General features: G+C 23.3%; 1 protein-coding gene across 1 annotated transcript; it reads right to left on the bottom strand.

Moving 5' to 3' along the window:
- Positions 1–3,320: 3,320 nt before the first annotated feature.
- On the bottom strand, positions 3,321–11,091 carry LOC145833912 (E3 ubiquitin-protein ligase MYLIP-like). The gene is made up of 8 exons (XM_082941174.1): positions 10,937–11,091; positions 9,958–10,151; positions 9,319–9,519; positions 8,032–8,322; positions 7,449–7,583; positions 5,540–5,667; positions 4,789–5,018; positions 3,321–4,237 (listed from the first exon to the last, which is right to left on the bottom strand). The coding sequence occupies exons 1-8, from the start codon at positions 11,054–11,056 to the stop codon at positions 4,040–4,042; spliced, it is 1,497 nt and encodes a 498-aa protein (XP_082797300.1). The 5' UTR covers positions 11,057–11,091; the 3' UTR covers positions 3,321–4,039.
- Between the last annotated feature and the right edge of the window lie 611 nt (positions 11,092–11,702).

Below are 11,702 nucleotides of genomic sequence, written 5' to 3' on the forward strand. Positions count from 1 at the left end.
TTCTTGTACTGTTTTTTGTAGCTTAAATATTATATTCGTAATGTCGCTAAATAAAAAAAAAAAATCATTTAATTTTCTGCTATCATTAGTTTAAAGATTAAATTACAGAACAAACTTAAATGATTTTTTATTATTTTGTATAATAAAATATATAACAAAACTCGCTTAGTGTAAGTAAACAGACAATCAAGTTTTCTCAAGCATGTGTTAGACTTTGACCGGTTCAAGTTTTGCAAATTTTGTTCGTAAAATATCTGGGTTAAACTAGCACAATGTTCCATTGTAACTTTTTAGCTCTCTCGTTTTTTATGACTAAGACACAAAAACTAAAGTTTGTTATATTGTGTTCTAGATCTAGAATCTAGATAGTCTTAAATTAGATTGTTTTTTTTTTTACTTTCAAATTTTTATCTGTTTATTAATAATTTCATAAACGTATTCTTAAATGTTAGGATTAGTTGCTACACAAGAAGTCCTTACTAATTTATCTTGAAAACTTTCACTGCACAATATTTGCTGCTACAATTATTTTAACAGTTAGCAGAAATTGTTTTCTTAATATTTATATTAATCATCTAAATAAAAAAAGATGAATATTGTTTTTAAAAGGTTTAAAATTACTTTTAATGAATTGTTTTTTTTTACTTTTGCAAGTTTAAATTTAGACATTGTTTAATTTCGTTTACTTTTTATCAAAAGTTAGACCTAGGTAACCACTTAAACAACGTGACAATTAATAAAGAAACAAAATAAAGAGTTTATAAATAAAATTACTAACTGAAGCCCACTTCATAACTTAAAAGTGTAACTTTTAATGAGTATTTTATTTAGTTTTGAAATGCTTAAATTTTAATAAATGAAGTATTTCGTCTTTTTTTAATTTTAGATAAAAAATAAACAGTTTAAGACAGTATAAACGTTTAAAAATGCGAATTAAAATACTATATTGCAGCAACTAAATTGTTTGCAGCAAAGAGTCATAATGTTCTTAAACTTAAAACCTCAAGTATATTCAAAAATCAAAACGTGTGTTTATGACATCGCAAAAAGACATTTCATTTTAAAGTTAAGGTGTTCTTCATCTAGCGTAAAAAGTACAATAATTAAAAAAAAAACAAATAAAAAGTAATCAAGGTATTCATTAAATAAAGTTTCTATTAATGTTTTTGACAAGACGTTAAAAGGTATACAGGAGGTGCGACTCGATAACCGAAAGGTTGTTCGTGCACCAGGTTATAAGACCAAATATCTTAAGCGTCTTTTTTTTCGTTCAATAGACTATATGAAAAAGAACTTTAAACTAATACTTGTGCTTTACTTAACTAAAATTTTTAGTTAGCTTTTATAGCCATTATTATATATAAAAAACTTTAGTTCTTTAAGTTTGTATATAATTTAATTGTTAATGATACTTAGATTTAGACAACATTATGATAAAACTCTATCACTTCGAGTATAAGTTATTGTTAGTGACACTTGACTTTATATAAAGTTAAACACTACCATAATTGAATTTTAAACATCGTTTGTTAGCAAATTTTATTGCATGCTATAATTAATCAAAAACTAAAGTTTACATCTAGCTGGTGTTAAAACAAAAAATTAAGAACTTTCAAATGATTTAAAAGCTTAACTTTTTTTATGTTAAATATAGTTTTTGTTTAAATAGCTTAACTACTCAATCACTTAACTTCAGATGGATATAATTTTAAGATTTTTTTTTAAACTTGTTAAACATTACACCTGTAATTTATCAAAAGGAAAATATGTTTAATGGTTATTAATAAAAATAACAAGTTTAAAATATGTTTCTTGCATACTTTGTGTTTAAAAATCAAAAAATGTTATTAATGTTTTGGTTATTTTTAAATTTTCAGACAACTTATAGTCTGTTTTAAAAAATTAGTTTACTTCGTACTTATTTAAACCTTAAACAAAAACTAAAGACTTTATAAACACATTTTTGCAAACTTAAAAATAAACTTTGTTTGAAGAATTTTATCCTAGTAATTATAAATATATATTACCTTTATCATTTAATAACACAAAATTTTCATTTAATACAACTATTGTTCAAATTTTTAAACTACTTTTCCGAGAGAAAAATAGTAAATGTATATATGATTTTTTAAAATTAATAAAATACAATACTGTTTCGCTTTGAACTTGTATTAATTATATAAATTAATTATTATGTATTTTTACACTGTACAACCTTACAACTATGTTTAGTGTACTTAAGTAGGATCTATAAGCTTTAGTAAAAAAAATTATGGAGGATTTTAAAACAAATATACTAATTTAAAACTAGATAGAAACTATTGTCTTTTTGTAAGACTTTAAGAAAATAATAAAAAAATGAGGATCTAAAGTTTTTCGATTTCGAAAAAGCATTAAAACTTATCCAACTATTTCAGTTAAGAATTATATAGTCATATAGTCCTACTTATAAATTTAAAACAGATGAAACCATTCCTTAAACAGAAACCGCTCAGTTCCAACCCGCCATCATTTCTCACCCGATTGATCAAGGGTAATGGGTAACATTAAAAAATAAATAAAAACTAGAAAAAAAGAATAATAGAAAAATAAATAAACTAAGAAATTAAAATTATTTTTGGATGGAATTGTGCGCTGGTGGGAAATGATCTTGGGTGGTAATTGTTAGTATACCCCTTTAAAATTTGTTTAAGTGTTTTTATAAAAATAATCTTAAAAACTTAGTAAAAGAAACAAATAGAAAAGTTACTAAGAGCAAAAACATACTAATGGTATTTAGTTCTTTGTTGATTCTTGTATTACTAGAAAATAGATCAGCAAATGTATACAAACTGTAAATTTTCAATGCAATGCTTATTAAAAAAAAAGTAGCATTACAAGCCACATATTTTCGACGTCTGATCTAAAATACTTAACTTATTAGTAAAAATATTAGTACTACGATAGCTTGATAAAAAGTCTAAAACGTTAATATTTTTAAACAAACTAAGCAAAATACTTTAAGCAGATAAAGAGCAAAACTAATATACTTTTTGTGTTAGATATAAAATAGTCTAATGCTGTTTTGTTACTTATTTAATTAAAAACAAACTTAACATTGAACAAAATGTTTTAAATTAGAAAATATACTATAACAACACTAAAATTTGCAAAACGTTAAAAAGTTTTGATACTTTTACCCTGCATAGTTATAATAATATAAATTTTTTTTTATTTGCAGTAATTAACCTACACTAAAAATTTTTAGTATTTAAAACAATTGTTGCAATAATACATATTTTAAAATAATTTAAATATGATGATTTAAATGAAACAAACAATGCTACACTGAGTTTATATTTTCACATTTAAAAAGGTAAGGTTGTGTATACTTTCAAATAAAAGTAACTTTTTTGTCAAAGTATAAAACAATTATTATAAAGATTTTTGTGACGGATAAAAAATATAAAAAATCCACAGCTTTCTTGATGTTAATTAAACTACAAAATCCTAAAACAAAGCTAATCTTTCTAACATCGCACATCTCAAAAAACTTGATTAGAATTATAAATTAAATTGCCATGTTATATTTGTTACTGAAAATTTAAATAACTGTTATTATAGAAAGCATGTTAAAAAGCCCAAATATATTAAAAAAAACATATTATTAGAAAAAAAGTTTTCAAAGCAAAGAGTAAGAATGATTAAAAACTAAAACATTTACTTAAAAGTAACAAATTAATTGTTGTGTACAAAAAGAAAAAAATAAAAGCAAAACTAAGATTGGTAATATTTTTTTATTTCAAAGGTATATTTGTCTATAATTTTTTTTTTCAGAAACTATACGTTAAACTAGATTATACAACATAAAGCATTTACAAAATTAATAACACAATTAGAAATATCACCAGGCCATTTTGTTAATTAAATTAAAACAACATTCATTAAGATAGGCACAAAAATCTATTTTAATATTTCATTTAACGTTTATCACGTTTAAACCTTTATGCTTAATTAGTATTTTGACAAGTGTTTACAGTTTGTAATGTGGAAGTATTTTTTATTTTAAATGTTTAATAGAGACCGAACTCGTAGGTTTGTGAGAGCTTACATGACAACTTTTTCTAATCATTTCTTTGTTGATAGGAAGAAAAACTGTAAGTCTTTGTTGAATATTAACCCGACAAAAAGGACAGCTTTCAATTTGTTCTGAGCATGATTTACAACAAAGTTGGTGACCGCATGGAACAAATACAACCTGTTAATTTTACAAACATATATTTGTGTATCATAAACGCAATACAGAGTTTTTAAAAAGATACATATAGCCTTATATACTTATGCAATACGTAAAAGTTATAGTAATAATGTATACATAAAAAGATGCTCTTTATTTGTATTCTTTAACAAAAAATTCAATTAAATTTGGTCATAGGATAACAAATATTTGCATACTAGAATTAAAACGTTTACTTCTTTATATGACAACTTGTACAAATAATAACAAAAATATAATCGTAGCTTCTTAAAAGTTTTCTAACTTAAATATATATTAGGAGACATTATATCTAGTTATTATTTAATTTTAAATTTTCCAAGTAAATTTTTGATATTTTTAAGTGTTTAAGTTATGACTAGTACTTACTGATCAAAACACTTATTGATCAAAAAGTTTTATTATTTCAAAAACATGTGATTTATTTTCAAGTCACCTATACCCGAAAAGTACAACTCAATAACTATAAACTGTAATACTTATATTCAAATATTAAAAAATAATGAGAAGAACGAAGAAATTTAACTACTAACCTCTATCTCTTTGTCACAGCAGATATTACAAGTTAATGCCTCATTAATAGAGTCCACTAAGAAACTTGTATCTTGACTAGACAGTATTTCAGATTCATTATTTACATTTTTTTCTACTTGTTTCATAGGCTTTCTTTTCTTTAACTTCTGCTGCTTTTTGTACAAAATTCTCCTCGCGTTATCATGTACCTCTCTTGCTGTACGTTGGATGTCAAACATATACTGTTTATCTATAAAAATTAACATTGGTCTTGAAATTTTAAAGTAGTACCAGCTTTTATTAAGGTTGACTCAATAATCTTATTTTTTAAAGAGCAAATTTTTTAATGATGATTGTTTTACAGTAATATAACTAAATTTTCTACAAAGATTTAGTTAGAAAACTGACTCTATGGTAAAAGTATTACCTAAGGACTTAAACAAGAAAATAAAAAAATACATGAATATAAATTTTTAAAAGTATAAATCCTTTAAATCTTCTTGAAACTGTATATGCGTAGTGTTTTGTTAACAATGTTTTTTAAGTTTAAATATCAATTGTTATACACAATTCTGTAGAGTTCAAAAATATTGTTAATGAACAACTTTGTAAACATTGAAACTTTAATTTAATTACATCACATTACAGTTCAAAACTAAATTAAAATATAACTTGTTGTTTTATATTGTAATATCATTCATTTTATATCTTCAAAAAAGAGTTTAAGAAAAAGAAAACAACTATGGCTTTAAATCAAACATACAAACAAACCTGCATCAGGAATATTTTTGGGTCGAAACAAAGCAATGAAGTGTCCTTTGAAGTCGAGTGAATGCTGATACCTTACATTGGGGTGAACTGTATCCCATGTGTAAAATGCCAGCATCTCTGTAATTATCCTGTAAAAATTAAATTACTTACTAATAATTTGAAAACATCAAAAGAAATAACTCATACATAACTAAATATACATAAGGTCATAGCAGGGACAAAGATATTTTTAATAAGTTAATATAGTCTTTATTTATTAAGTACAAACTGTTAGAAAACTTTTATAGAAAACTAAAAATTTAACTATTTTGTGAGACCTAATATTTTTTTCAATTTTTTGATCTTCAAGGAAGCTTTTCACAGCTATTTTTTACACCAAAATTCTATGATTTAACTAGAAGTATATCTTCTCTAAATTATACTTAAACTTTTCTAACTTTTAGGAAACATTCTTTGCATGATTATAGAAAATAGTTTGGTAGCATTAAAAAAAAAACAGGCTTTGTACGCAAAATATTTCAGTTTTAGACTGACATTTTCTTAACTCTTGCTTGGCGGCGCCTAGTTGGGCTTGTAAGCAGATAAAACGACGTAGCCTATTAGTTTTGTTGTAATGGCGTAGACTATTAAAAAAGGACTTTTTGATTTTTTTCAACTAAAATTTAACTTTTTACATATAGCCCTTTTAAAATATCATAAAAATTTTAGTTGTTGGAGCTTGTATTGTCATGTAACTACTACAAAAATATTTTAAAGTTTACTTTCAGATTGCTAGTTCATAAATATTGATTTTTTTAAATAACTTCAACTACAGCATCTTTTTAAGCTTGAAATAAACTTATTCTTTTAATAAAATAAAAGGATAATACAAAAAAAAAAAGAAGGCTGCTACTAATTTAAAGTCGATTAAATTTTGTTCCGACAGAAATTTTTTTATTTAGATTTAATTTTCAGAAAAATTCTAGAATTTGTACTGACAAACCCTGGTTATTGCCACTATTTTCTTGATTTTATTAAAATAAATGTGCTAAATAACTTTTTTGGGGTAAAAAATTTAAATAAAAAATGTTGACAAATACACTGCATTTTTTATTAAGTATAAATCTTTTTAAAACACACTTATCAACTACTGTGATTTATTTAAGAAAATAAAAATTTCTACTAAACAAAAAATGCAATGTATTTGTCAATATTTTGTATTATGATAAATGTTTAATACATAAACCAATATTTTATTTTAAAAGACATTTACAACTTAATAATCTACTAAAAAAAGAGATTTTAAAACTTTTCACAGAAATTCATGTTTTTAAGCACTTGAAATTTCAAAAACTGACAATTTGATAATATTGCCAAAATAAAACTTATTAGCCTGATGAGTATAAGTAATTAATTTCAAATATACATCTTTAAGAGTATAACTAAAGTGATAAAATAAAAATATTCAAACAGTAAAATTTATTTTTACTAAATAACAATAAAGAATAAGATGATTTCAAAAGGATTGTTTAAAAACTAATTAAACAGTTTTTCAAACGAATAATTTAAATTATAGAGAAAAAATTTAAATTTATATTGTTTATCGAAGTCTAAATAATCATATATTTTTACAATTTTATCAAATAATAAATAACTGCAGATTTAGCTATCTTTAAAAAAAAATGTTATTGAAAATTTAACTTCAAGCTTTAATAATAGTTTTCAAAGAAAGTTTATATTTAGTAGATATATTAAAAAAATGAAAAATAAATCTTTTTGAAATTGAAGCCATAGATAAGGGATATTTTTCTAAAAAAAAGTTCATTAAAAGATAAAAAATATTGATTTGTTAGTAAGATTTAAATATCAGTATAGCACTATGTAAAATTTTAGACTCTTGATATAATTACAGAAATGAAACAAAACAAACTTGTACAAAGCAGCTCCCTGACTATCACTGTTGCTTTTTATCACAACAGATTTAACAGAGCCATCATCTTGGTGGATGTGTAGATCTATTTGCTTAGCTACACTGTTAGCTAAGTGAATAGTTCTAAATGGTATTCTATAAAAAATATTTATTGTATAGGAAATTTTATTTTACATAATTGTACAACTTATATTTTATTGAAGTATATTCAAAACATTGAAATATATTAAAAAGTATTTAAAAACTTTTAATGAGAAAAAAAGTATTTAAATAATCTTATAATTAATTATTTAGTTTAAGTAATAGAATGATTCTTGTTTAAATCATTGTGGTAGATTCCTTAAGCTTCTATAAATTGATAGGATTCAACTTAAACTAGTTTACAAAATTTAGTTATATGTGTCCAACTAACTTTTAAAAAGTTACTTGAAAAAAACAATTACAAATATTTAAAATTTACTGAAGTTCATTTTACTTGTGTTAACTAACTTGTTTTAATTAGAATACCAACTAACAACTAATATTAATTTATTTTTAATTCAATTTGAAAAAGGTTCGGTAGTAAAACATAATATTAGCTAACATCTTGCTGTCTTTTGTATTTAATTCAACAATTTTAATGCCTTTAGGTCCAATTAATAGGTCAATATCTTCCAAACTGTGCTTGTTGGAAACAAGGCTTGGGGAAGTTCTACCATTCATGTCACTATTGTTTGCTTGATACTGAGACAAATCAGCAGTAGAGGCTTGTACATCCAACTTACATGAGTACTTTTCCATTCCGTACATTGTATTAGAACTTATAATGTAAAGAAATTGGGAAATAGCTGCTGACTTAGTCATATTGTCTAAACATTGGTGCTCAAAAATGACTCTGTAAAAACATTATTTCAGTTTTATAAGTTATAAAAAAATTTTAATGATTAAAAAATTTAAAACTGTTTTCTCTTTTCACAATTTTAAAGCAATTGCTTCAAACATTTCGAGTATAATCATTATAAAATAATAAAATATTGTGAAACTTTTTAATATAAGTAAAAAGCAGATGTAAAGATTCTCTTGAAATTAAGTTAAACATATAGTTTCATAATTTGAAAATGTCTTTAAAAAAAATAACTCTAATCATGTAAGGATAACAATCAGAAGATTTAAAAGACTTAGCTTAAACAATCTAGAAAGAGATAGACCTTTGATGAAATGTAAAAAACTTTAAAAATAAGAAAAAAATCTTTACTTTGTTTCTATCTAAATTTTTACACAAAACTTACTATATCTATACAAATAGTTTAGTTACGGAGTATAAATAACAATTAGTAATTCATAGTATGAACATCATAATTAAACCTTTCATTTGAAAAATAGTTTTTTCTTATAAAATATGCTTGCACCTTGTTATGGCATTAACTTTAATTATTATATTAGATATATATTAGTCAGTTTTATAAAGCAGTTTCTGTGAAAAACTTAAATGACAAAAATGTTTGTATTAAACTATTAAGCTTTTGAAGGAATTAATTCAATCAAAACTATCCAGAGGAGAAAAAACAAATGAAAGTTTACGCAATAATATGCTTATCTTACAAAACCAAAAAAAAAGTGAGGAATTTTCATTGAAGCATGCAATCACTTATTAGGTAACAAAAGATCTGAATTGTTTTAGAAAAAATAAAACTTTTACGAGTTATTACAAAATAATAGTCAAGTAAAAACACAATTTGCATGCTGACATCAAAATTTCTTTAGTAAATATATAAGACAATAATACATTAATATTTTATATAATTTAACAATAATACTTTATTTTTTAAATAGATAAAGTTGTGTAATATACTACCTTTAAATATTAATGTAAGTGATTTCAAAAACTAACTTTTCAATATCAAAGTTTTGATCTTCTTTTGTAAAATTAAAAACAGTTGCATAACAATCAAACAAGTTTTGACTAAAATGTTGTACATAATTTCCTATTTCACATTGTGCAATAGTGGCTAGTGCTTTTGAAAGCATATCTGAGGTCAAACTGAATTTGCCATTAAATAATTGCTGCTTCAATTGAGTATAGAACAACTTTCTGTTGTAAATTTAGTTAAAGTTGTTATCAACTTAATGAAAAATACATCAAACACTTATCTAATAAAAAACTTTAATTATACTATATCATAACAAAGATTTTTGAACTAAATAAGTAATGTGTCAAGTAAATTAAAAATTTAACTCTGTTCTATAAATAATTGTTAATCTTTATAGATTTATTGTATTTATAAAAGATAAATATTTCTTTTTTAACTTAAAACAAAACTTAAACTCGATGGAGCTTTGTATTGTTTTCAAATAATTTAAGGATATTAAAACGTTTAATAACAAGTCAAAATTAACATAAGTATCATAAAACTAGTACATAACAAGAGGAAAATAATTTGATTGATAACACAAAGTTATAAAACATTATACTATGATCAAATTTAAAATTTTATTCAATTTTGACTATTACTTATTTTACAAAAAATACCTGGTTACTTCTTGTAGTAAATAATGTGGTTCAACAAAATATTTAACTCTTAATTTCAATCTTAATGGGGATTGCCATGTAGATAATTGTGAAGTTATTCTGTTTCTTAGATTAAGCCATATACTGCCAAATTTGTTTGTAGAATATTGAAGACCAAAATAATCCTTTTCAACTGTGCCTATAGATTCACATACCTGTTTTATCATATACAAGTAGTTATAATTAACTTATTCAAACCATTAAAACTTAAATAATATTACATAATATCAAATTTTAGCATAAAACTATAGGTATTAAAACATTTTTTGATTTTCATCAACATATAAGATTATCATAAAACATCGAAAACAACTAACTCATGCATCTATATAAATATAATTTAGTGTTAAGAAGCAACAGTTTATATAACTAATATCTACCAGGGTTGCCAAGTGTTTTTAGCAAATTTTCTCCAGGTTTTCAAAATTTTTTCCAAATTTTCAAAATTACACGATTTAGGGTCTAATTTTCTAATAAATTATAAACTAATAAACTAAAAATTAAGTTTTATCTAGAAAACTGTGTAAAATAGTAAAAAACATTGAAAAGATATCTTAATTAAAGTTTCTTTAAATGTGTTTTATAATAAAATAAATTTTTGATGATAACAAAAAAATAATTCATGTGATAGATTTTTTGTGTCAAATCAAAATTATACTGCTTAACACTTATAAGTTGGTTAAAATTCTTAGGTTATTAGGTAATTTTTGTTCAAAACTCCAGTTTTTTTTTCAAAATTTCTCAAATTCCAGGTTTTTTGGCAACCCTGTATCTACCTAACTTTGAAAATTATTTAATTTAGTATTGTTTATATCAGTGTTTAAAAAAAACTTAGACTTATGATAGTTTTAAAGTTGTTGCGAATTTCTAAATATCTACTAATTCATAACAAGTAGAAATATATGTTTTAAACGCAAAAGTTAGTAGTATGTAAAAAAACCTTTTCGAGAATATCTTGGCCAATAGCATTTTTATCAACCTGCACTTCAATTACAACTGAATCTGGATTCGAAATAAAACAAACCAATTGAGTGTTTGACTGCCATGTTGATAGATCCATTAGTTGTTGTTAGTGGGTTATAAATAATTATCTTTAAAACTATAACAAAAAACTAAGTAAGTACTATTATATTTGTATTCTTAAACAAAAATATTCAGTTAAAAAAACATATTTTTCATTGAACTATTATAAGCACGTAATAAAACTTATTTAAAATAATATTTACTGTATTTCTAACACTTTTTTTATAAATAACACCTAAAATAAAAAGTATTCTAAACAAGTTTCTTTAGAAGAAATACCATATTCCATCAGGTACTGCATGCAATAATAATACAAACATCCGCATAATGTGATTTAGTAGTCATTCAAAGAGACTTATTTTACTTCATAAATTTTAAAGCACGTGACTTAAAACGAGAGTTCTTTTTACGTCACAAAATTTTATCGTTTTAACACAAAGTAACCTACCAATGTACCAAAGTAAACTTAACGAGAGTTTAAAATAAAACATTTTAAAGTTTGCAAACGTGCTTAGTTTTTATTAAAAAGTAAAGCTACTTACCGGGCACATGTGAACAATATTGCGTGCAAGCTTAATTATTTTTATTTAACTTTATAACAAGCTCTTTTAATTTTAATTATATATTACAATGTATTTTCAATTTTTTTTTGTTATAAACATTATTTCAAAAAAAAAGTTCAT

Source organism: Thalia democratica, chromosome 4 (assembly GCF_965202585.1).
Source record: "Thalia democratica chromosome 4, ktThaDemo2.hap1.1, whole genome shotgun sequence".
NCBI classification, from domain to species: Eukaryota; Metazoa; Chordata; class Thaliacea; order Salpida; family Salpidae; genus Thalia; species Thalia democratica.

Excerpts from the sequence above, each read along its gene's own strand:
- LOC145833912 (XM_082941174.1), bottom strand. The coding sequence starts at position 11,056 with ATGGATCTATCAACATGGCAGTCAAACACTCAATTGGTTTGTTTTATT. Across the intron at positions 8,323-9,318 it reads CAAAACTTTGATATTGAAAA|AGTCATTTTTGAGCACCAAT; the intron begins GTTAGTTTTTGA and ends ATGTTTTTACAG. Across the intron at positions 5,019-5,539 it reads CAAAAATATTCCTGATGCAG|ATAAACAGTATATGTTTGAC; the intron begins GTTTGTTTGTAT and ends TAATTTTTATAG.